Source organism: Microcaecilia unicolor, chromosome 6, assembly GCF_901765095.1.
Source record: "Microcaecilia unicolor chromosome 6, aMicUni1.1, whole genome shotgun sequence".
Classification (NCBI taxonomy): domain Eukaryota; kingdom Metazoa; phylum Chordata; class Amphibia; order Gymnophiona; family Siphonopidae; genus Microcaecilia; species Microcaecilia unicolor.
In genome coordinates this window covers 105294829-105321608 of record NC_044036.1, presented here as the reverse complement: position 1 = coordinate 105321608, position 26780 = coordinate 105294829, and the positions used below count along the sequence as shown (strand labels likewise).

At 42.8% G+C, this 26780-nt stretch overlaps 1 protein-coding gene across 1 annotated transcript in view; it reads right to left on the bottom strand.

Moving 5' to 3' along the window:
* VAV3 (vav guanine nucleotide exchange factor 3) overlaps nucleotides 1-26780 on the bottom strand; it is a 594162-nt gene that overhangs the window by 157170 nt on the left and 410212 nt on the right. The window contains 1 exon segment of the mRNA XM_030206250.1: nucleotides 194-330. Within this exon segment, the coding sequence (XP_030062110.1) occupies nucleotides 194-330 (137 nt within the window).

The window sequence follows — 26780 nt, the reverse complement described above, 5'->3', positions numbered from 1 at the left end:
GTGTCGAAACAGGGGTGCCCTTCTATTTTCAAAATAAGCCTGAAAGTGCACTCCACTTAAACTGAATTGAGCAATGAAAGGAACAGGAATTTTTCTTAAACACAACACATTTTTAGCTCATGAGCAGTATGTAAAAGATTTTAATAATAATATCTATATTTTCTAAAGCTTAGGAAAAACTGGTGATGCCTACCTGCCAAAACAAACTATGTGCATCAGCTCTGATGACTTCAACGGTGTCTCCTGACTGGATGTTTAATGGAGAACCATCATAGTAAGGTGGCTGTGGTATTCCACTGTAGTTTCTGATAACCCGCATTTTAGGTAAACCTATGGGAAAAAATGCAAGTCACTGGGTAAAAAGAACATAATACAGGATGTTAAATCTTAGCATACATAAAGATACGGTTACCTGCATTTTTGCAAGATCTATGGGTATGTTTTATTTATGGTCTGTGCAGGAGTTTTAAAAGTGAAAGTGCAGTTTGAAAATTGTCAAATGAAAGTGCATTTACAGAAATTTGTGCCTCCTTTTTCTGAAGGTATGTACCTAACCAAAACTATGCATGCTGCTTTCTCCCCAAACTAATTCTACCCTGGAAACATCTCCATTACCACACAGGTAAAAATGCACACCTTGTAGAACAAAACATGCACTTCCACCTGAACAAAGGATGGACAACTTATGGAAATGGCTTTGAAAACTGTCCTGCCTGCTTAAGAAAAGTGACAAGAATCAATCTTAAAATAGCTTTTCATGACTCTGTGGCTGAACAACAGCATGGATTAAAAGATAATAACATCTTAATGGAGAGGAGAGCTGGTACAAGTAGGGGGGGATGAATGAAGGTGGTGGTGAAAAAGCTACACAGGTATTGGTATGCTTGGGCAGGGCCGCCAAGTGACAAAGCCAGGTCCGGGGCAAACACCCCCCAGGACCCTCCCCTCCAGGCCTGCTTACTGCACAGGTCCTTCTTCCTGCCGCATCCAAACAGGAAGTACTTCACACAGGAGGCGCGATGTGACAGGAAGAAGGACCTGTGGCCAGCAGAGCAGAGCTAACATGATAGCACGATCACTCTGCTTTGCAGTGCAGAGGAGCAAGAGTCATGCTAGCACCGGGCCCCCCTTGGAGGCCATGCCCCTGGGAATTTTGCCCCCCCTCGTAACGGCCCTGTGCTTGGGGGTTGACAATATAAAAAGAAGCAAATGGAATGATTTACACTTTACATCCTCAGAGTGGGCACTTCAGGTTAGCTCTGGAATAGGCTGAAATTACTAATATGTTGTACTTTTATGGCACACTCTATGTACAAACTGCATTTGTTAACCTGTTGTCAAAAGGAAATTTAAAAGAATGTTTATGCAAACCTAGCAATACTCTATAGCAAAACTCTGTTCCCAATTACTGTGCTTTACGTGGAATATAAAGGTATCTAAGTTGGTAATTACTGCAAACAGAACAATTACAAAGTACTGTAATTATGTCATCAGACAGAGAAATTAGGTCTTACTTGATCATATTTCCATTAGTCCTTCCCACTATTCCAGAGCTTGTGGGATAGCTGTGGCCCTCAACCAGCAGATGGAGACAGAGACCTGAAAACTGAGCTAAGACATATCTCAACTGGCATCCAGTCAGCTTCTTAGAATTTATGTAGACAAGCAGTAAGGAGAAACTCAGAACAAACACAACAACCTTAAACAACTCACTAACCTGACACTAACCAGATGAGCAACCATATGTGGACCTCTCTCATTTCTGGACAACAGCAGGCGCCCGCAGTAATTTTGAAGTTGGCGTGCACTGTTTCTTGCGGTAGAAAATATTTTTCTGTTTTCTACCATGGGGGCGTTCCTGGCAGTAATTGACAGTGCAACCACACTGGCGCACATTGCATGATTACTGTGTTAACACCCCATTTTCAAAGCTGGTGTTTGTTCTTGTGCTTAACTGATGGCATGTGTGTAACCCTGGTATTCTATAGCCCATGTACATAACTCCTAGGCACACCCCAGCCCATCCATGCCCCTTCCAGGTCCACACCCCCTAGAAGTTATGCACAATAGAAATTCCATGCGCAAATTCTAGAATAGTAACTAAGGGCAGTTCCGCGTGCAACTGCTAATTGGTGCCAACTACCACCAATTAACACCAATTTAAGCCAATAATTGGCTGTTAACTAGAGCTAACAATCAATTACTATGTTGTGCGCACAAAATGACCTTATTCTATAAATTGCATGTGCATCTTTGCAAGCTAAGCGTAAAGTTGGGTGCCCAGTTTTATAGACTTAGGGGCCCTTTTAGGAAGTGGCGGTAAGCCCAATGCGGGCTTACTGCTCGCTAAAAGGGAAGTACCACTGGGCTACCACAGCTGTCCAGCGATAGTTCCCTCCCCCAGCCAGGGGTGTAGCTGCTATGGGGCCACGGGGGCCAGGGCCCCCATAGATTTGGCCCTGGACACCCCTGCCAATGACCTTCTCAACCCCCCTCCCGCCGCCAACCTGCCGTCGCTGTCTGCTACCTTTCCTGGTGGAGGACCCCAACCCCCGCCAGCCGAAGTCTTCTTGCTTCGTTTGGTTTCTGAGTCTATCTGATGTCCTGCATGTACACAACATCGGCGGCGGGTGGGCCACTGTTGTTGGAGGTGGTTCTAGCGGTGGCGGGGGTGTCGGCAATGGCGTCAGCGTCGGCAATGGCAGCGGCGGGGGGGGGGCTAAAATGTGTCCCCTCACTTTGGCTCTGGACCCCACTAATGGCAAAGTCCAGGTACGCCCCTTCCCCCAGCATGTGCCATTTCTGGTGCTGCAAAAATATTTCAATTTGTGTGGCCCAGTGTGTACCTGGAGGTAATCAGGCAGTGCCACGCACTGCCCGGTTACCGCCTGGTTAGCACAGGAGCCCTTACCGCCACCTCAATGTGTGGTGTGTAATGGTATCAGTTTAATTGTCAGGATTATTGAAATATATGTAGCATGATGTTGTGTTGGATCAGATACATATATGTGTTATATATATATATATTTGTACAGCTTTAAAAACATACTGAAACTGCAGCAGAAACTGGCTTTCACTCCAAGCTCATCTCCCCCTCCCTTTTTCCTGGGAAACTCAGTGCTCCCCCTTCCTCCCCCTTTGACAAAAGATTCTCAAGTAAGACTGTTTCAAAGTTTTAAATTTACTCTCTTCCTCTGATCAAAAAGCCTGGCTGATCAACACAACAAAGATCAAAGGTAACCAGTAGAGGCAAGGAGACAGGCCAGCGGGAAAGGTGTAAAATCCGGCTACTAAAGACAAAGGACACCTGCTGGCCGCCCCAGACAAATCTTATCAGAGGAGTATCTATCACAGAGATTCAAGCAGGAAGCCTTGCACTTCAATAAACCATTTGTCAGCAAGTCTTGTGATGTCATAAGACATGAGACCAAGATACCACAATGCTTTGCAAATGCCCAGGGTAGTGTGCAAACCAGGAAGAAAATGCACACAGGACATGCACTCATTCTTCCCTGCAAACTAAGAGTATAAAAGCAAAAGCTGTTTCCCCAAGACACAGATTCTTCTCTTCAGCTGCAATCCAGATCCATCTCTGCTGACCATGTACTCATCAATCAGCTGGACCACAGCATACTTTGTGACAAAGACTCTCCTGTAAGTTAAATTATAACCTTAACTTTTAAACTGGCTACCTTACTTTAAGCACAGATTCTCTGTAAAGATCTCTTAAAAGAGCTATCTCTCGTTTGTAACCTTATTTATACGATTGCATTAGTCATATTGTAACTTAATAAACCCTTTTGAAGCTAAATATATATATGGTCTGTTCTTTCTTAAACCTGGTAATGCAGGTTAATGCAATCCAATAAATATAATTAATTCCTTTCATTCAGTGTAATTGTAGATCTTGTTGCTTTAATCGGCAACTGGTGGAGAATTTAAAATAAATATATATATATTAAAAATTATAAACATTAGTGAGTGCTCTAGAGCTCTTTCCCCAAGTATAAATCATTTTCTTGTAACAGTGGTAAGTGCTCCCCCCCCCCCCAAAAGAAAATGGCCGCATGACAAGTGCTTCAGTTTCCAAACAGCCATTTCTTGAAAAATTACAAAGACCTGCCTTTTACCTGCTGAGGTAAAAAGGGGCCTTGGCGCATATCAAAAACTACTACTACTACTACTAGGTCCTCTTTTGCCACAGCTTTGTAAAAGGACACTCAGGAAGTATCTGAATAGTGCTGGGGAAGTCCCGGGGCTGAGCCAGATATGTTAGAATAGCAAAATAGCTCTCCTAACTAATCTGGATAATTATCCAGAAACTGACGCTGAATACTGGTCTTTTCCCAGTGTGGCATTATTGATGTACTTATGTACTTAGTGTTCAGCATTAGGGAGTTGTTCTTCTGCACTGTTCCGGTGATATTTTTACAGTGTTACTCAAAACAGCGCTGCAGTTTTGAGCATCGGGGCCACAGACAGGCTAACAGTGGCGTAGCCACAGGTGGGCCTGGGTGGGCCAGGGCCAATCCACTTAGGGCTCAGGCCCACCCAACAGCAGCACATATTTAGTGCTAGCTAGTGGGGATCCCAAGCTTTGCCAGCTGAAGACCTCCCCCTGATGGTGCTGAAAACACTGCTTTCCACTTCAGCAGTCTAAGCTACCTAAGCTGTTGATACTGGCCTCATTGCATTGGAGGGGGGGGGGGGGGAGAACACTTGGTGCCCACCCACTTCTTGACTAGGCCCACCCAAAATCTGCTGTCTGGCTATGCCCCTGCAGGCTAAATGTGCTAAAATCATCCAAACAAACCATATTCAAAAAGCATGCACAACTTGGCGATAGGAGAGACTTTAAAAGGTTTTTGGAGAAAAGACCTCGGTTAGCCCTAAACGCAAGCTACAGATTGCTCATAAAAAAGCTTGCTTAGGGAATAAATCAAGAGTCAGAAAAACTCCAAAGCCACTCTCATCATTCAAAATTCAAACCATGATTATAATAATATTATTATGACTTTAAAAAAATTTTTTTAAAGAGGTAATGCAAAAATACTTGGCTTGCAAAAGAAGCTATTCTGGGAGTGTTCAAAACAATAATTTCCTCTCCGTCCAAACAAAGATAATTACAGCGCTGGCAGGCAAATAAATATCATCAGGTGTTATTTCAAACACGCTCATAAGAAGCAGTATCAGATTCCCCTTGACAAAGGCCTTGTTTCACTCTTCCTGCATCAGGGGAATTTAGGGGTCCTTTACTAAGGTGCGCTGAAAAATGGCCTGCGGTAGTGTAGATGCATGTTTTGGGCAGATGCAGGAATCCTTTTTCAGCACACCTGCAAAAAATGCCTTTTAAAATTTTTTGCCGAAAATGCATGTGCGGCAAAATGAAAATCGCTGCGCGTCCATTTTGGGTCAGAGACCTTACCGCCAGCCATTGACCTAGCGGTAAAGTCTCACGCGGTAACCAGCGCATCAAATGCCACTTGGCGCACACCCAATACAAGCATCTGAAATAATTTTTCAGACACGCATATTGGACACACGCCAAAAATGAAATTACCACAAGAGCCATGCAGTTCAAAGTTAACAGAATTTCCAGAGGTAGTGTGTACTGTCCTCCTGGGGAGTATTGGACTGCTAATGTGTGGCCCAGTGCTTCTGGGGAGCAACTTGAACAACTCAGCTTGCTAAAATACAGCTTTAGTAAACAGACTTCTAAGTACACAGAATTTGCGTGCTATAAATTTGACCAACTGACACCATTTCAATTGAAGTTAAGGAAGGGCTGAGATTTAGCTACCACCCAGCTGTGGTTCAAGGTAAGCTACATTCAGGTACAGATAGGTTTACCATACCCTGCCCCTTTCACACTAGCGCCCCGCCCCCGGTCGCCCCCTTTTCTCCCCATCACCTTCCCTTCCCCGTCACCTCCCCTCCCCTTATGCTACTATCCCTGGTGGTCTAGAGGTACCTCTTCGCTTGGGGCAGGAAAGAAAGAGCCCTCTCTTTCCTGCCCGGAGCGCTGCTGCTAGCTGCCCTGCTGCATCCTGTGTGAGTCCGGCTCTCGGCGTTTCAAAATGGCCACCAAGAGTTGAAGCAGCCTCGCGAGACTTCGGCCGCCATTTTGAAACGCCGAGAGCCGGACTCACACAGGATGCAGCAGGGCATCTAGCAGCAGCGCTCCGGGCAGGAAAGACGGGGCTCTTTCTTTCCTGCCCCGAAGAGCGAAGAGGTACCTATAGACCACCAGGTATAGTAGCGTAAGGGGAGGGGAAGGGAGTCCCGCGCCCGCCTCCGCTCCCGCCAGCCAGCCCGTTTGTCCAGAAATCCGGACAAACGGGCAGGCTGACCAAATCCGTCCAGATGCCCGGACATGTCCTCAAAAGGAGGACATGTCCGGGTAAATCCGGACGTATGGTAACCCTAGGTATAGAATGTAGCTACAGGGAACCACTGACTTTATAATTTGCTGTGTTTCAAACCTCTGTGTAAAAGATTTGACTTCTATAAATGTTAAATAACCAATATTATTTAACTACATAAAAGCAAAAAATACCAACCTTAAGTTTCAATTTTAATATTCTAGCCTATACTTATGGCTATGGTTGTGATTTACTTGACTTAATACCTTTGTTATACCAGCAGAGCGGTTTACCAACTTAATAAAATATAATGTATTCATAGGAAGAAAAGAATGCCAATATCTTATAGGATAGATAAGACAAGGTCAAGAAAAAGACAAAACTAGACTTATTGTGCTTCACTGTACTATTTGGCTAATTACCCCTATGAATGCTATCTGTGCACAGCTAGAAACTAGAGAGCTGCATGAGAATGGAGATTGCAGAATTTCCCGGGGTATGGAAGAAGTTGCCATGGGATTCCCATAGGGATAGAAGAAGTTGCCATGGGATTACACGGAAGTGTAGTCAAAATATCTGGTGACTCCAGAATGAGGCTTGGAATGTGCTGAGAAGCGCAACTGGAGCACCAGACTGAGGCTTGGAATGCTCATTGGTTGAATAGTGAATATCATCTAAAAACTACAGGAAGCTGTTGGGGTTGGGAGGAAACAGAGGGCTGTGAGAAGTAAATAATAGTGTTGACTCCTGCGGGTACAGGTGGGGATGGAGGAGATAGATTAATTGTGGGGATGGGTGGGGATGGAATGGATGTTAGCGGGTATGGGTGGGTATGGCTTAGAGTCCATTGGGGATGGGTGAAATTTCTGTCCTCTTGCAACAGTTGTCTTGTAGCTTTATTCCAACTCCATAAACATCTCATACATAGTCCTGTACCACGATGAATCATGCATCGTATTCAGCAGTTATCAGATTAGTCTGTTTTCTTAGATTCGGTTCTAGAAGGAACCAAACTATGGTCACAACCCCAAATGGGGTTGTGAAATCCTCAATTGGCGTTGCGACCACAGTGGCAAATATAAAAACCTAGGAGAATAGTGTCTTGAGCCTCTTAAGGCTGACAGGGTGCTATAGTTCAGCTTGTAGCTGAGGCTACAGGATGGCATGCATGGAAGAAAAGGCAAGGCTGGTGTGAGGGAGTGGGTGTTACAAGGCAGAGTTTCCTTAAGGATACTCCCTCACAAAGGTTGGAAGTGAGCTAACTTAAGGCAGGGAATAGCTCAAGATGCTTGCTAAATCAGGAAGGCGTGGCTCAGAGGGAGCAGGAAGTTAAAAGCCCTCTGGCAGGACAGAACAGGAAGGCCCTGAGGAGAGAAGAGAAATCCTTCATCCTATGCCTCCCCCACAGAAGTGTAAGCTGCAGAAGAACCACTAAAGTAGGCCAAGATTATCTTAGAATCCTGCCAGAAAGTGTAACTTTGGACTTAAGTTAGGCCCAACTATGTTGAATACCACAGAACAGAACTTTATCTCTGGGATTCCAGGCCAAAGACATATTGTTTATGCTGTCTTTTAAGACACAGACTAGTGCATGCTGTGGCCCTGCAGGAGCAGGCCACAGAGAGAACTCTTGAGAACAAAGTCTGTCTTTTTGCACGTTTATTTCTCCTCACCTATGAAAGGAACAGGTTACCCCTTTCCCTGTGCATCAATAAACTGCTTTAATTTCAACCCTCTGTGTGGCTGTAGTTTATTAAGGGGCCAGGCCTGTCCACTAGCCATGCTGCCACAGTTGGGAAAGTAAGGTAGACATGAATCCGCTTGTTTACTCTTTTCAAAAAACTAGGACTGGGAGCACGCAATGAAGCTACAAAGTATTAAATTTAAAATGAATCGGAGAAAATATTTCTTCACTCAACTCTAATGTCTTTTGCTTTAAAACTATCATCTATTTCACGTATCTCTAATATATCCAGAAATGCTCTTTAATGTCTTTTGCTTTAAAATCATCATGTATTTCACCACCATGTAACCCAACCAAAACCCTCTGTTAAACCAATTGTATGTTCTCTTCTACCTCCATCACCCTTGAAGAATTGTAAGCCACATTGAGCCTGCAAAGAGGTGGGATAATGTGGGATATAAATGCAATAAATAAATAAATAAATAAACTCTGGAATTTGTTGCCATAGAATGTAGTAAAAGCAGTAAACTTAGCGGGCCAACATAGTTTGATAAGCACTGTTCAAAAAACTAGCAAGCAAGAGATCTGATCTCTCTATTTTGTGATAGCACCAACATTGGGTCTGCACAGGGAAAGCACAGACACAGGAGTGTGATTTCCTTTTGGCCAAATAAGCATGTAGAAGGAAAAGGTGACATACAATAAAGGGTCACTGGGAGATGAACCAAAACCTACTTTTATTGAGCCAATAAACACCAATGAATGAGCAGTAATGAGTACTAACAGTTCATTAATGCCATCTGGAGATAGTTAAGTAACCCAAACAGGGTGTTAATAGGCACTAAATGCCTTGTTCAGAGGGAACTGCTACTATTTTAATCTAAAAACCCACTTAGCTCATAGTTTTAATTAACAAATGACAGACAGGGAATTTGTGCTACAGCCAATGCAATGAAAAAGCAGAGAGCAGAAGCCTCTAGTTATAATGTGGGCAGAATTCCTTCCCAATTCTAAACTAAAACATATTGCCTTATAACTTTAATTTGATATGACATTTATATTGTGCTTTTCAAGTGATACTAGTACAAAGTTTAAAATCTCCTACAGATAACAAAATTATCTGCTCCTGTTCCCTGGGGTAGAAGCAACAGTATTGGAAGTGACAACAGAAAATGTGCAGGCACTGACAATCAGACCTAAGCTTGCGGCCAAAACTTTGTGTTTTGTTTAGTTTCCGTGTCATTTATGAGATCTTTATTTTATTCAAGTTTTTTTTTAACATTTATTTTTCATTTTGGCTGCCATGTCTTCAGTAATGCACCCTATACCTCAAGTGGGGAACGCTATTGCCAACACAGGAGAAAACCCAAAATCTCAGGGTTCTTTTTTTTTTTGTCTTTTCTGGTTAAAAATGGCATAAAACAACACATAAAGAAGTAAGCCACACTGTGCTGGGTTTGTAATGACAATCCATTATTACTCTTGATGATAGCAGCAGATATACAAAATGATGGAGCACAACCCTTGAAGAAGCCATGTCAGTGAAACGGATGGATCCCCGTTGGGTGCAAGTTAAGTGTTTCATATTTTAAAGTATTTGCCATAAAAGTTGGTTGCAGTATGGGCTTATTTGGAAGTTCTGTATAGACATTTAACAAAAAAAATATATAAAAGAAAAAAGGATAAAAGTGTTAGTGTTACAAGGTTTTTGACTAGTGATATATTCTGAGCCCCTATTAAAGACACTGATGAGAGTCAGCACTTGGGCATTTGAGGTCTTATCCTTGTATATTATATACAGTTTACTGTAACTTTTTTTGTGCACTGAGTTCTTGAGTACATTACATGAAACAACATGAGAAATGTCATCATCCCTATGGAGGACCAGAGTGATAAGAGAACACAGTGGTATTTGCATTAACAGATTAGCTACTGACAGAGGAGCAGATGCAGAAAGCTAATGTGGGCAGAAGCATGCAGTTAGTGGGACTTTTACAAAGGTGCGCTAGCGTTTTTAGCATGCGCTAAATGCCAGAGACATCCTATATTCCTATGGGCATCTCTAGTGTTTAGCGCGCTGTCAGCCTCCCCGCTCAGATCCCAGAATGCATTGCAGGGGCCCTCTCCCACCATGCATTCTGGGATCTGTGGTTTCTGTACTTCTCACATATCCCCCTACCCAAAATATTGCTAGTCCTTTCCCTTTTACCATTTTCCCCATCTAGACTAGCAATCCTGGACAACATATCCACATGTTGCAATAACTTCCCCACCCGATGCTCAATATAATACTGGAAGGGCTGTAATGCCAAATACCACCTCATGAGTCTCAAATTATTGTTCTTCATTTGCCCTATTTTAAAGGAGCGTGATCAGTAACTAGTTTAAAAGGGCGTCCCTCCAAATAATACTGACACTCTTGAATAGCCCACTTAATAGCCAGACACTCCCTCTCAATGGTGGCATACCGAGTTTCATGAGGCAGCAGCTTCCGACTTAAATATAAGATTGTGTGTTCAGCCCTCTCCCGCCATGCATTCTGGGATCTGTGGTTTCTGTGCTTCTCACAGCGCGCTAATGATTAGCACATGCAAAAAAACGCTACTGTGCCTTTGTAAAAGACCACCTTAATGAGTTCTCTGTTTCCATTGTTATTGGCCGCATGATGCAGGAAGGGATTCACAGTGGCAAGTAACTCACGTGGTACACATGGGCAAACATTAGATGAATGGTCAAAAAACCATTAGTATTCCTCTGCAAAGCACAGAAGTAAACAGGGAATTGTAAAGTGCACACAATGCAACATGGGTGTTAGTCAAGAAGATTTTACGCCAGTTATTTGTGTTACTGCACAGTAAACAGAGTCAGCAGCGTGCCTCCAATGCTGATGCTGGACTCCTCATGCATGCTCAGTCAGCGCAAGAACTGAACATGAGGGAGGAGTCCCGCTATCGACTTTCTCTTTACTGCAGCAGCAGAACGAGTAGGAGGGGAGCAGCTTACACTCCTGCCCGCTTAAATCGCTTTGAATATCGGCCTCACTGATGTTATAAAATAATTAGGCTTGGTTCAGTTAGACAATTGAGTAAGCAATTAAAGGTGGGCACAGACAGTAGTTCATTGGGGGGCACAGGGATGGACTGGGGGGGGCACACATTTCCTCTCCCTCCCCCCACCTCCACATTAGATATCATACCTTTTCTTGTGGGGATGTCAAAGTCCCACCAGTCAAAGAAATCCACTGCCAAAGTGGCCCCCTTCCTCCTTGTGCTGCCTCAGGAATGAGAACGTCAACGGGGGCCTCCAGCCACCAATGCTGGCACTCCCCAAGCATGCTCAGTTTATGCACAAACTGAGAATGCTTAGGGAGTGCAAACGGTGGTGGCTGGAGGCACCCCACTGACTTCCTCACTCCTGAGGCAGTATGAGGAGGAAGGGAGTGACTCAGGCAGTGGATTTCTTTATCTAGCAGGGCTTCATGTACCCCAATAGCCATTGAACAGGTACTGCAGTTTTAGAGGAAGCCTGAGCCCAAAGTGGGGGGCACAGTTGTCCAAGGCCCGTCTCTCCCCTGTGGATATGCCGCTGATTAAAGGCCCAGTATCTTTCTTTCTCCCACCCCCCAGGTCCAACTCTTTCTCCCTTCCTCCCCAGGTCCATTATCTCACTATCTTCCCTCCCTCCCAACCTCTCCCTCCCCAACACCTCTCTTTCTTCCTTCCCTCCACCTTCTCCCCCTCAGGTCCATTATCTCTCTCTCTCCCTTCCTCCCTCTCTCCAAGCCGAACATCTCTCCCTCTCTCTTCTCCTTCCACTTCCTTCCCTCCATCCTTCTCTCCCTCAATTGGCATTTCTCCATTCCCCCTCCCACTGTGCACAGTACAGCATCTCTCCCTCCACTTTTGGCCCTGCCCACAGTTCTCTCTCCATGCTCCCCCCCCCCACCGCCAACCGAGGCTCTCCCACCCACCCACCCAAGGTTCTCTCTCAATTCCTTCCCTCCTCCCCCCAAAGGTTCTCTCTCAATTCTCTACCTCTCCTCTGAGGTTCTCTCTCATTCATTCCCTCCCTCCCCCTAAGGTTCTCTCTCAATTCCTTCTCGCCTTCCCCCTGCGGTTCTCTCTCAACTCTCTCCCCCACCACCTGAGGTTCTCTCTCAATTCCCTCCTTCCCACTCCACCCACCCTCACGTGCACAGTCGGTTTGGCAGCTCTCTCTCTCTCTCTCTCCCTCCCCTCCTGCACCCCTAGCAGCTCTCTCTCTCCCCCCTCCCCTTCCCTCCCAACCCAGTTTACCTTTTCAGTAAGTCTTCGGCCCTGCAGCCTAGCAGCAGGGGTACTTTCCCTCTGACCCATCCTGCCCCTTTCTAATGCAACTTTCTGTTTTCAGAAAGGGGCAGGACAGGTCAGAAGGAAAGGCTTGGCTCAGGCCACAGGCAGCATTTCAATAAAGCTTCCACTGGTGCTGCGGGGTGAAGACTTACTGAAATGGTAAACAGGGTTGGGAAGGAAGGGGAGAGATGCTGGACCGACCATGCATGCATGTGGGTGGAGGAAGGAGGGAGGCAGGCAGGTTAATTATTAATCATAATTTTTTAATTGTGATTAATAATTAATGCTTTAATCGTGGTGTTAATTGCAATTAACGCGCAGGCCTAAAAATAATGCAAACTTCATGCACTAAAACAGATTTCAATGTCTTCCATCTACAGTCATTCTGCAAGATTTATGCTAGTATTTTGAATCCAGAGAGGTTTAGATGTCCAGATGGTATGGAAATAGCAGCAGTCTAGTCAGTCACACATGTAAATAGCCTCATAGAATGCGGACTAGCAGAAAAGTACGTGCCATTGCCAGCAGGCATGTGTATGGGAAGGGTTTGGGTAGAATACATACATATGCACAAATATTATACAATTCAATAATTTAAACCAACTACAGGGATGGAATACATAGTCACATCTAGATGAATGTGTTTTTTCTGCCACTTGTGCTACTCTTCTGCAAAGAAAAGTAGATACCTATTTTACTTTATAGAAAAGACTTAAATTAGATGCCATAACCATTGCCTATAGTAGCCTCCCTGTTATACCCTAAAAAAAGACAATTCTATAAGGGAGTGCCTAGATTTAGGTGCTAGGAAAGTGTCTGTTTACAGCCCATAGAATATGGAAAGTTACACGTGTGATCCTCACCCATCCATACACTCCCCTCTTGTGGATACACAATATGCAAGTTAAGCAAGTATTTGCAGAACAATACTTAGGCAGAATTTTGGCATTTACATACTTTCCCCCTTTCTATAAAGGGTGCCAAAAATTGAGCGTGTAATTTCATTGAAAACTGAGCCAATAAGTGCCTATAATTGGCTTTTTAACAAGCAGTTATTGGTGCTAATTGACATCAATTAACATGTATGCACCTAAATTTTAGGTGTGTCCCAGAAAAGGGGGTACAGAAATGGGAGGGTCATGAGCATTTCAGAGCAGAGCTTGGGCATGGATTCCAGTTATATGCGTAATTATAGACTAAGGGGGTTCCAGACGTAAATTTAGGTGGGGGTTGTGCATAAATTTAGGTGTAAATGGATGCACCTACATTTATGCACAACCCCTGCTCTTAAGTGCTATTCTATAAATTGCACCTAACTTTAGGTGCAGCTCATTAGAATAGCGCTTAAGCAGGTTTTTTTTAGAGCAATTTATAGAATTCACCCCATTATGGGCCGGATTCAGTAAATAGTGCTCAAAAATTGGTGCCAGAAAAAAACTTGGCATTCAGTACTATTCTATAAAGGTTGTTCCAGGCTTAGTGCCCTTTAGAAAATAGCATGTAGAGCCGATTCTCACACCCAATTTGGGAATGCATCCCTGGTATTCTGTAACACTGAATATAAATCTTTGGAATGCCTCTGATCCACCCATGCCCATGCCTCCTTTTGGGGTGCGTGCTATGGGATTTTGATGCCCAGTATTATAGAATAGCGTACAGCCAGATGTGTGCGCAAATCCTAATTGGTGCCAATTAAAATCAATAATTGATTGTTAGCACCCAATTATTGCCATTAATTGGCTCACAAATGAATTACGTTGCATATCTTAGGATCGTGCCCAAATTTTGGCAAGCAAATTTAGACAACTTTATAGAATCCGGGGGTAAATGTTCATATTTTCAGATAAATACCACTATTCACAATATTTGCCTGCATAATGAGCATGTGAATGTTAATCCCTATGTTATACAACTGTCCCTTAAGGGAATTTAGGCACCCTAAGGGCAGGCGATTGAAGACTATTCTATAATGAAACCTAGGTGCCTAGATTCTGCTATAGAATGCTAGCATAACCCAGTATCAGCCCTCCTAACATTTAGGTACCCACACTTACAAGAACCATAAAGTTAGTGCTACGTTTGTCTTCCATTTCTATTTTTTTTGGAATGTACAATCTTCTGCCTGTGATGGACAATCCACCTGGGTGGATGAATAACAAAATCCCACAGGACACACAAATAGAAAAAGTGGGAAGTGGACCAATAATTCCAGGGACTGGGACAACTGTGTCAAACAGAGAAATTTTATTACGGACTCAACACAGATCTGTGTTTCGGCCACAGGCCTGCCCCAGGAGTCTCAGTAGTATTGGTTCAGGTATGGAGCACACCGTGGATTTTAGCCACTGCATTCGCCTTTGACTTGCACACTGTGGATTTTTGCCACGCGACGCGCTGCAACTTTCTTTGAGTTGAAAGGTCTTTTTCAAGACCCTCTTCACATAGTGGTTCCATACCTAAACCAATATTACTCATTTCTCCTGCCTTTCTTCCAAAGTATACATATTGAGATCTTTAAGTCTGTCCCCGTACGCTTTATAAAGACCACTGACCATTTTAGTAGCCACACTCTGGAGTGACTCCATCTTGTTTATATCTTTTTTGAAGGACCTAGAAAGCCTGAGGAATGGTCCACAATTTGGCTGGTAAGATTTAATGTTTAAAAATGCAGGATCATGCATTTGGGCTGAAAAAACTCAAGGGAACAGTACAATTTAGAGGTGAAGAACCTTTGTTCATGAAATAGGAGCGGGACTTTGGTGTGATTGAATGTGATGATCTAAAGATGGCCAAACGGTAGGAAAAGGTGACAGAAAATGCTAGAAGGATGCTTAGTGCATAGGGAGAAGATATGGCCAGTAGAACAAAGGAGATGATGATGTCTCTGTATAAGACTCTGGTGAGACCTCATTTAGATATTGTGTACAATTTTGGAGACCACACCATCAAAAAGATATAACGGATAGAGATGGTCCAGAGAGGCAGCTCATTAAAATGGTCAGTGGTCTTTGTCATTACAGCATATGGGGACAGAGCTTAAAGATCTCAATATGTATACTTTGGAGAAAGACAGGAGAGGGAAGATATGATAGAGACGTTAAATACCTACCTACATGACCTAAATGCACTGGTGGCATGTCTCTTTCAACTGAAAGGAAGCTTTGGAACTGGTTTGGGGGGGGGGGCGCACTGGATGAAGGTGAAAGGGGACAGACTCAGTAGTAACCTAAACATATATTTCTTCATGGACGGGGGGTGAATTTGATGAACAGCTTCCTGCTGGATTGGCTGAGACGAAAACTATCTGAATTTATGAAAGCTTGGGGAAAGTACAAAGGATCTCTTAGGGAAGTGAAATAGAGAATAGATGGCATGGATGGCAGACTGGATGGGTCAAATGGTCTTTATCTGCCTTCATTCTTCTAGGTTTCTACCAGGCTTATTTTGCAAGAGAAGGACCCCACTCTTTCGACACAAATCGCAAGATGGGCGTCCCTCACAGGGTCGCCCATATCTGTATAATGGACAGCCGATTTGGTGCGTCCCCAACTGCTTTCCGTCATGGGGCGAACCAAAGTTCCCGGGGACATGTCGAAGGACATAGTGAAGGTGGGACTTGGGTGTGCCTAACACATGGGCGTCCTCGACCCCATAATGGAAAAAAAAGGGCGTCCCTGACGAACACTTGGACGACTTTACTTGTCCATTTTTTTCTTACGACAAAGGCACAAAAAGGTGCCCGAACTGACCCAGATGACACCGGAGGGAATGGGGAATGACCTCCCCTTACTCCCCCAGTGGTCACCAACCCCCCCTCCCCACCCTCAAAAAATGTTTTTAAATATTTTTTTTGCCAGCCTCCATGCCAGCCTCAAATATCATACCCAGCTCCATGACAGCAGTATGCAGGTCTCTGGCGCAGTTTTAGTGGGTGCAGTGCACTTCAGGCAGGCGGACCCCCAGGCTCACCCCCCTACCTGTTACACTTATGCTGGTAAATGTGAGCCCTCCAAAACCCACCACAACCCACTGTACCCATATCTAGGTGCCCCCCCTTCACTCATAAGGGCTATGGTAGTGGTGTACAGTGGTGGGTAGTGGGTTTTGGGGGATTGGGGGCTCAGTACACAAGGTAAGGGAGCTATGCACCTGGGAGCAATTTATGAAGTCCACTGCAGTGGCACCTAGGGTGCCCAGTTGGTGTCCTAACATGTCAGGGGGGACCAGTGCACTAGGAATGTTGGCTCCTCCCATGACCAAATGGTTTGGATTTGGTCGCTTCTGAGATGGGCGTCCTCGGTTTTCATTATCGCCAAATCAGAAACGACCAAGTCTAAGGACAACCATCTCTAAGGACGACATAAATGTCAAGATTTGTGCATCCCTGACCGTATTATTGAAACGAAAGATGGGCGTCCATCTTGTTTCGATAGTACGGGTTTCCCCCGCCCCTTCACCAGGACGTTTTGCGCGGACATTCTCAGCAAAACTTGGGCGTCCCTTTCGATTTTGCCCCTCTATATGTGTGTAAGTGAGCAACAATGTGGGCATATGCTAGTATTCTAAACGTTTACATATGCAATGGGCCATGTAAATGTTAGTGCCCAATTTACAGAATTGCCTGTCACATATGTATATACATGTTTTATAAAATATGTGTATATATTGTAACTCCATCCACATTATCTGGGGAATTCTTCATAGATCACCTAAAGTTAGGCGCTGAATGATCCGGGCTAAGTGCAATTTTATAGAGGTTGTTCTGTGCAGAATGCCCTTTATAGAATACTGGCTTAGTGTGCATTTTGCACCTAACTTTGGGTGCCTGACAAATGCTCACACCAACTAATGCCAGTTAGGCGTGGAAATGCAGGTATTCTATAACACTGTGACAACGGCAATTTAGCCAAATAGTTTGCAAGCAGATCTTCAATATGCAAGCAAAATTGAGCGTCTAGCTTTAGGTCACCTATACAAAATCCCCCATGCTCCTAGGAGTGCCTACACAAAGATTGGGTAGAAAACAAATGGTGCAATCTTGCAGTGTACCAAGTATTACAAGTACATACCCACACATAACTTTTAAAAAATCCAGTTTCCATATGTTAAACATGCTTAACACACAGAAAATATTTTCTATATAAACAGCAGTTTTAATTTTACCTGCTCAAGCAGGCACTGGGAAATTAGCAATGCAGTCAAGAGTAAAAGCATCAGTATAAATACTACCTCACCTATTCTCCAGGTGGGTATTTACAGCACTAATGTAATAAAGCTCCCAATGGCAATAATGGAAAGAAAGAAGAGCATTACAGATAATGAGCTGTCAGTAATGTGCTGGCCTTTCACCTGTGAGACCTAATTTGGAGTCTAAACAAAGATATATTAAAAAAAGTAATTAGTTTTACAAAATGTCAAATGAGGTGGTTTTAGTTTACCTTCAGTCAAACGTTTAAGTCCATAGCTCCAAATACTGTGCAAATGTCTGAGAAGATTAATAATACAAATAACAATGTCTGTTTCACTAACAAAACAGACAAGAGAACATACATCCTTGGTGCTAGACATGTTGTGCAAACGAAGACAAAGTAATTCAAGTAGCCTTGGCAAGTTATGGTAGTCCAGTAAAAGTAGATAGCGATAGAAATTATTTTGGACAGGGACTGAACTATGCTGTTACATTATTCGAAAATAAGCTACTCTAGCATTAGGAAAATAATACTGGTATTAACAGTTCTAGGTCAGTTCCCACCTGGACAGTTCCCACTCAACCAGTTCCCATCTGGAAAATTGCCACCTAGGACAAATACCACTTAGCCAATTCCCAGTGCTCAAGGGAGGACAATTCCTACCCTTAACAATCATGAAGAATCACAGTCTGAAATTTATCTCCTTTCCTTTCTCCTTCAATATTACCTATAACACACACACACCAAAAAATTTCAATGAACCAAAATCCAAATTAATAAAGAGTATATACCGTATATATATATATAAACTTACACAAAATATTACCAACGCATCTACATCATGCAATGACATTTCACATTTTTAAAAATACGATGCATAAGAAGAAAAAAACCAACAGAACACTAACACAAGAAAAAACAAGAAAGACTACATGTCAGTAATAAATAGCCAGGGGGGGGAAAGTCCTAGGCTGGAACTGGTTGGTGGGAACTGTCTGGTGGCAACTAGCCTGCTACAATATTAACAATATGGAGAACTACCAGATGCTTGTAAGCTGTAATTTTACAAAACAAATATCCAAACAGAACTCCAAAGTGTGGAGAAAAGATCATGTTGGAGGACAACAGTGGAATTTGTAGGCTTCCAATCAAAATATGCAGTTAGGAGAAAGAATGTAAGTGGATGTGCTCACTCAAGGCCTGTTGGGTCCTTCCTCCTGCACAGACTTTCTGCTACTAACAAGAAGTCTACATAGAAAGAGGGGGCAGGAGGCCACCCTGCTGCCTTTTTGTTCCTATAGGCCCAGGGAGAGGAGTTTCTGCTGCATGAGGGCAGATACTGGATTGGTTAAGAAAGAGAAAATGTGAGAAGGCAGATCATGGACTGGATAGGGAAAAAATGATATGAAACATACAGGATGGGAAAAGGAAAAACAAGAGTGGGCAGATACTGGATTGGAGGCAGGAAATAGTTGTCTTGAATTTTAGACTGGGGGAAGAGCAGATATTTGGGTATTTTGTGTGGGGGGTGAGTGACAATGGAGACTGGGAGAATAGAGGGAAGGAGACAAGCTGACGGGAGTAACTAAATTCGCAGATGACACAAGTTATTCAGGGTCGTGCAAAGTGATGCATGTGGGTAAGAGGAACTCGAATTACAGCTATGTCATGCAAGGTTCCGCGTTAGGAACTAAGAAAACGCACAGAATGTTGAGTATTATTAGGAAAGGGATGGAAAACAAACATGAGGATGTTATAATGCCGTTGTATCGCTCCATGGTGCGACCGCACCTCGAGTATTGTGTCCAATTCTGGTCGCCGCATCTCAAAAAAGATATAAAGGAATTAGAGAAGGTGCAGAGAAGGGCGATGAAAATGATAAAGGAATGGAACGACTTCCCTATAAGGAAAGGCTGAGAAGGTTAGGCTCTTCAGTTTGGACAAAAGGCAGCTAAGGGGTGATATGATAGAAGTCTACAAGATAATGAGCGGATTAGAGCGGACAGATGTGAAGCGTTTGTTTATACTTTCAAACAACAACAAAACCAGGGGACACAAGATGAAGCTAGAATATGGTAGATTTAAAACAAATAGGAGAAAGTTTTTCTTTACTCAGCATGTAGCTAGACTCTGGAACTCGTTGCCGGAGAATGTAGTAACAGCAGCTTGCCTTATGGAATTTAAAGGGGGTTTGGACAGATTCCTGAGGGAAAAGTCCATTGAACATTATTAAAAAAATCTTTTTTGGTTTTGCCGGGTTCTTGAAGCCTGGATTGGCTGCTGTCAGAGACAAGATGCTGGGCTTGATGGACCCTTGGTCTTTTCCAGTATGGCGGTGCTTATGTACTTATGTAATTGGCTGTGATGGGAAGCATAAGAGTAGGAACTTCTCTATTGGGTGTCTAGGGAGGGGACTGTGGAACTCAGCAATGGGGGAGTAGGGGAATTCAGGAACTCAGCTCTTAGGTGGGAGGGGGGTAGAGCAGTGGGAATATAGACAGTGAGAACACAACTGAGGAGGAGGAAAAAGTGGAGACCGAAAGGAAAGATGGGCTGTAAAAAGTGATACAGTGGAAGATGAAAAGCCAGTAGGTGGACAAGAACTAAAGGAGTAGCAGGGAAACAGGGGTAAGATATGAAAAGGTGAGATGGGGGAGATAGAAGAGTAAAATCAATTTTGATGACTGGAGATGAAAAGACATGATTGGAAGAGGAGGATAGTGCAAAGAGAAAATTCAATGGAGAATCAGTGTGGGAATGGCTGGGGTTATGAGTAGATAGAGGGGCAAAGAAAAAGAGAAATGGAATAAAATGAGATGTCAGTAAAATGAGATGAAAAGTGAAAGATCAATGTCAGATGTAGAGAAGGACAAGAGAGGAAATTGAAAATGGACAGTATACCTTGCAACTGATCAACAAAGAGTGACCAGAGCCATGGTGATTAGAACAATAAAATACCAAGATAGCAAAGGTATTTAAAAAAATCTGTCAACACTTCCATACAAACATATCAAGCAAAATAAAAAGGACATTTTCATATCCTTAATATACCCAATAACAAAACTGTTTCACATGGTGACTAATGGTAAATCACCCAAAACATTCTGACTCGCTCATAGTGAATTACCCAAATTTCAGGAATTTATCTGAACAATATCAAGATACCTACCTCAGAACAAAACATATCATGATCTCTAAGATTTATAATCATTATATCTATAGCAAACACCCTCTTCATCCTTTATGGTACAGTTTCCTGGATCATGAAATATGCAAGATGGTGAAGTTCTATCAAATCAGAAAAGGTACATGGGGTAACATGTGCAAGAACTTTAGGCCTGGGCCTTTAAACACACAGCCAGAAATCATTTCGGAGGCAAACAAAAATAGATGTTCATATAGTTTATGGTCTTCCTCTCAGATTTCTCCAGCTCATGGTTAACCATCTAAAGGAGTGTCTGGTCTCCTGCCAGCCCAATAAGAATACATGATTATGAACAAACTTTAGCTCTGGCAGGGTACAAGTTTGGGGCCTTATTACTGAGATGCATTAAGTGCTAATGCACACTTAACACAGGAAAAATGGCCTAATGCAGGACACACTAAAACATTCTGCATTAGTGTTGCTATTTGCACGTGCTAAGCACATGGCATTTTGGGGGAGGGGGGATTGTAGGGGGCATGTCAGAGGTGGACAATGGGTGTACAAACACTCTTCAGTTAGCGCAATGACATTACCGGTATGCCAATTGTTTAGCACATCCATAGCACGGAAACCGTACTGCCTCCTATATAGGGCTGCCTTTCAAATTTAAAGAAAATTGGCCCAGTATTCAGACCACGGGGAGGCAACCCACATTAGTGCCACGATCTATGAGATGTGAATTTTTGAATTAAAGTTGTGGCCAGTTAGGATTCCTCCAGGACAAGTTTCAGAACCACTAGCATAGCTATTGATCACTCATTGTAGAAACACCTCTTTCAAAAGAAAGGCACTTGTAAATAAAACATTACGTTAGGGTATGTTTTCCATTATCAAGAGTCTAATCAAGTGTTCATGGCTGTCTTTTAAACTGAAATATTTCCTTGCTTTTTAGACGTCAGTAAACGTGACATAATTTTACATCTATTGAATGCAACTTGGCTAAAGTAGCTCCTGATTTAGAATATTTTCCTATGCAGTTTGACACTACAACAGGGAATAATTCATTAATATCTAATAAATAATGTGCCTGTATTATTCATTTGAAATTATTATTTTCTCACTAGAGTTTTTCTGTTTAACCTACTTTTAATAAACTTTTGATTAATAATTAACAGTGAAAAAATTCCTTGAACATAAGAAAAATAAAAGTCTCTCAGGAATATGCCTCAAGACTAATATATCATCAGTATTCAGTTAGCAGTTTCAATTCTACTGCCTTTTCCAACAGCCAATGCTTACATTCAAATTGCTTTAGGGACACTACAAGGGGAGAAAAAAAAACTCCTACAAATAAAAACAGAAGAAATATTTCTGGACAGAATAGAGTATGCTTGCCTGAGCATAAAAGAGACTTGTTTTAGGTGAGAGTAGGTTTATTTCAGATTTTTTTGGCCAACAGGTGCTGAGATTTACCATGGTCTTGAACAAGGTCGCTCAAAACCTGCAAACAAAACTGGTTTTCAAGACATCCACAATCAATATTTATAAAATGTATTTGCATACAGTGGCTATAGATTACTGGTAATTTGAAAGTTTTGACCAGCCTGAAAACCAGGTCTGTTTGTAACTGCTGAGGACCAATGTGCATCACTCCTGAACTGAGGAATGTGAAAAATATGATTTGAGATGCACTAATTCTCTAACAGAAACTCCAATACTTACATGGTGCTTACATGCATAAATGTTTAGAATAATAGTATATCTATCTATCTATCTATCTATCTATCTACATATATATATATATATATATATATATATATATATATATATATATACACACACATTTTTCTCTCTCTCTTTCTATATATATATAGAGAGAGAGAGAGAGAAAGAGATGCATAAATGGAAAAATTCCACCTAACCACTATCCTGTAAATAAGCACTTAACTCCCATACCTCCGGATTCTGTTATTTATTACAAAGTTGGGTGCACAATAATGAACATCGATTGCAGATCCGCATGCAAACTAATTGGCTAAATGGGTGATAATCAATCTGCCCTACACATCTATAATTTTCGCCTAACTTAGCTTGTGCACCACTCCAAAAGGAGTGTGGCCAGGGGTGGGGCATGGGTGGGCCGGGGCATTCCCAAGATTTAGGTACATTTATAGAATATTTGACTTTCCATGCCTAAATGACAGTAGTTTGGCGTGAGCATTTATATCAGCCTTTGGCTGGCTTAAGTGCTCATGCCCAAAGTTAGTCGTGAAATTGCATGCTATGCTGGTATTCCATAGGGATAGCTCTGCACAGATCTGCCTTTATAGAATTCTACTACTACTACTACTTATCATTTCTATAGTGCTACTAGATGTACACAGCACTATACACATTATCCCCTAATTCTATAAAAAGTGCTAAAAAATGCACACATAAAATTGGGTGTGTGCATTTTAACTGAATAACATGAAATTAGCACCAATAATTGCTTATTAATAAGCAATTATTGGCACTAATTGGATTCAATTAACATGTATATGCATAAATTTAGGCAGGAGGCCCATGCCTACATTTTACGCATGAGTCAGAAAAAGGGGTAGGAGGGGGAAATTTAATTTTTGCGATTGTACTTTATTGCCTGTGATATTGTCATGTTTTTGGTATTATATATTTTTTAATAAAAAAAGAGTTAAAGTCTACCTGCAGGAGTTGTTTTGAAATTAATAATGATGTATGTCTTACTTTATCTCTTTTTTTATTAACAATATTATTATTTTATAAAAATTAAAAAGGTACAATCGCAAAAATTAAATTTCCCCCCTCCTACTCCCATATCATTTTCAACCTTGGCAAGAGAGGGCTTGTTTCTTATAGCCCAAGCCCCTCTGAAATCTAACCTTCCCTAGCAGCAGTAACTCCCTTGCAAGTACCTCTAATCTCCCAACCCACTCCCCTCCCCCTCACTTCTCATGAGGTCTAACAAACCAAGAGTCCTTCACAATGTATCTAAAACCAACTCATGTGTCCTAGTTGACAGTGTGTGAATGTACTTGTGCCAAATTAATAAAAAATTGTTTTCTTCCTTTTAGGAGTGAGCCTGGCTCTCTCAATTCCAGCATCATAAGCACATGAAAATTATTACGCCAGCCCCCAAAAGGAAGATAGAATATCTGTTAGCCATACCTTTAATATACATTTTCCCCACTACTCCTGCCTTTCTAATAACCTAGTGCTCTTATTTTGTGTCACCATATAGTCTACATGATCCAATAAGAATCCCAAAGGTGTTGGCGGGATGCTTCTCTCTGTCACTTGTTTCATATTATCATAAAATGGACAGCCAAAAATGAGCTACTGTAGAGTAGGTCCAAGATGCATAGAAAAAAAATATTTTCCCTCTCAAGTACACTTAAGAAAATGTACACGGTATTTCTAACACACATGCTTACATTGGAACTTGATTTGGTGGACAACACAGCAACGAAAAAGAGAAGGAAAAGGCAGCCCAGTGTGGTTCCAAAACAGGTGGTTTATTGAAGAAAACCAATAAAATGACTCAATAAACCACATACTGGTCTGCCCCCTTCTTCTCTTTTTCATTGCTGTGTTGTGGACTGTTGTTAGGGGGCCACTTCTGCTGTTTTTCAACTTGATTTGGTGCACCATCTGTTGTTGAGTGATTGGTGTGAAAGGGGTGATACAAAACTGAATTTATTCATTTCAGGAGAACAGATTTGTTGTAGTGAAGGTGAAAGTACAGTTTTGGCTGTAAGGCCAATGTTTGGCCCTGTAGCCCTTATCTACTATAATAAAACTCACCCTCAACGTTCAGAAGACAACGTTCTGAAGTCACTCAGTCACTCACTGAAGGGTTCATGGATTCATGGTGGTGAAGCCACAACACTGACCATTTCTCTCTGCCCCGCCCTCGCATGACGGACCAATCAGAAAAAACACTCTCAACATTCTGAAACACAAAGGACCATCACAACACCGTTCCCAGGCAACACTAGGCAACGTAAGAAGGACCAATCCGAGGAAACTATGTGACAATAAGGGAGGAGCATTCACCAGCAGAATGGCTCATTATCTGTGCAGCATGGAGAGCACAGAACCACCGCTGGAACGAGAGAAGAATATTCCTGCTGTGGGTATGTGCAAAAAATAGATCGGGGGAGGGGGGGGAGAAAATTTTAAATGCCTAATGCCAGTACTGAAGAGTGCCAGAGGGCGTATAGCACAGACTATATTTGGGATCGCTTGACATGGAGTCAGAGGAGCCGGGAAAACAACGTGCCCATCACCATCTGGGCCGTGGGCGAACAGGACAAAGCTGCGGCCCAGCTGGAAGGATTACCTGCGACCCAGCCAGCAGCAAACAGCAACCAAGGAAGGGAAGGAGTATTCCTTCCCTGCCTAGGAATCGCTGGAGACTGCTGCCCAAACTACGAAACAACCGCACACCGACGCACCACCTCCATCATTCGAAAGGCATCCACTCTTTCTTCAACAGAAATGCAAACTAATAATACAAAACAAACAAAGAATACATGGTTTCTCAGGCGGCTGCAGGTAACTCCCCACCCCCTTCCTCTTCCCCTTTTGCCGAAGCGGCCAAGGACGTGCCAGCCATCCCCAACCTCAGGCAAGCTGTCTCCCACCTCGGGGATTCCCCGAGCACCCGGAAAAAGACGGCGCTGATTCCTGCAGCGCATAAATGTTCCAGCATTCCCCTGCAGCCGGCCTGAAATAGACCAAACATACCGGATCACCCCCCGACGGCCTAAGACCGTGCTCTTCTCCCTTCCGTCAACTTAAAACAACCATCCCCGTCCTCAGGCAAGCCGTCACCCACCTCCAGGATGCCCAGAACCCCAGCCCAATGGAAAAAGATGGTGCTGCTTCCAACAGCACATTTCTCTTCCAGCATTCCCCTACAGCAGCCCTGAAACGGCCAAAAAATACCAACAAAGAACATGCTCCTCTACCTTCCGCCCATCTAAAACAACACTGCTGCCTCAGCACAACACAAAAAAAAAAAACATGGAAAAAAAAAAACAACACTCAACAAAGGCTGACCCCCCTACAACCACATTTACATTTCACCAACAGAAAGACCCCCCTCCACAAACCTCCTTGACAGACAAAACCACACACACACAATACAACAGAAACACACCCTCAAAGCCACACACCAATCCAACCCACTTTGCCAGCACAGCACAGCACATCCTCCAACCCCCAAGCAAAAAACAAAACAAAACAAAAAAAGACACACATCAACAACCTGCACACACACCGCACCCTCACACACACAAAATAACTCTTTGACACATACACACCACACACACACACACAAAAAACCCCACATGCTAGCTCCCGTTTCATTGGTTTCGGAAAACGGGCCTTTTTACTAGTTGTTTAATGTTTAAATTCAACCTTCACAGGATGTTATTCGTGAGTTTGGAACAAGGGCCATATTTCTGTGGATGATGTCCAGTAGTTGATGATTCCCCTAATGGATTGGGGAACATGTGGCAATTCAGACTGTAGTTTACAGGCAGTATCACAGTTTTCAGGGCAGCTGGTAAGATGTTAAGTTGGCCTAAGTCTGAGGTCATGGAGATGAAGTACTCTTACTCTGGATGGTGTGGTGTGCCAGCCAGAAGAGGTGGTTAGAGATCTGAGGGTGGAGTTTTCCAGTATATTTGATTTGGATACTCATGCATCTGTGGCAGTCCAGAAGGCATATCTAAGTTGTGATTTGTTGGAGGATTAAAAACCTTTATTAGAATGAAGCTTGCCTTAGGGAGGAAGTAATCAATGATTGTGAAGAGGACATCTAGTCATGTGAGCTGTAGGAGAGGCCCAAAGGCATGTGTTACATGCCTAACTGTGCGTGGCTTGGCTTGCCTGATTTTTGCATTTATGCAAACTTGTAGTTTTGTATAATTTAAATCACCTACCTGTAATTGTTAAGTTAATAAAATAAAACAATCTGATATAAAGGACTACTTGGCTATAAGGTCATTATTTTTAAATATATCAATCTGTAAACAGTGGCAT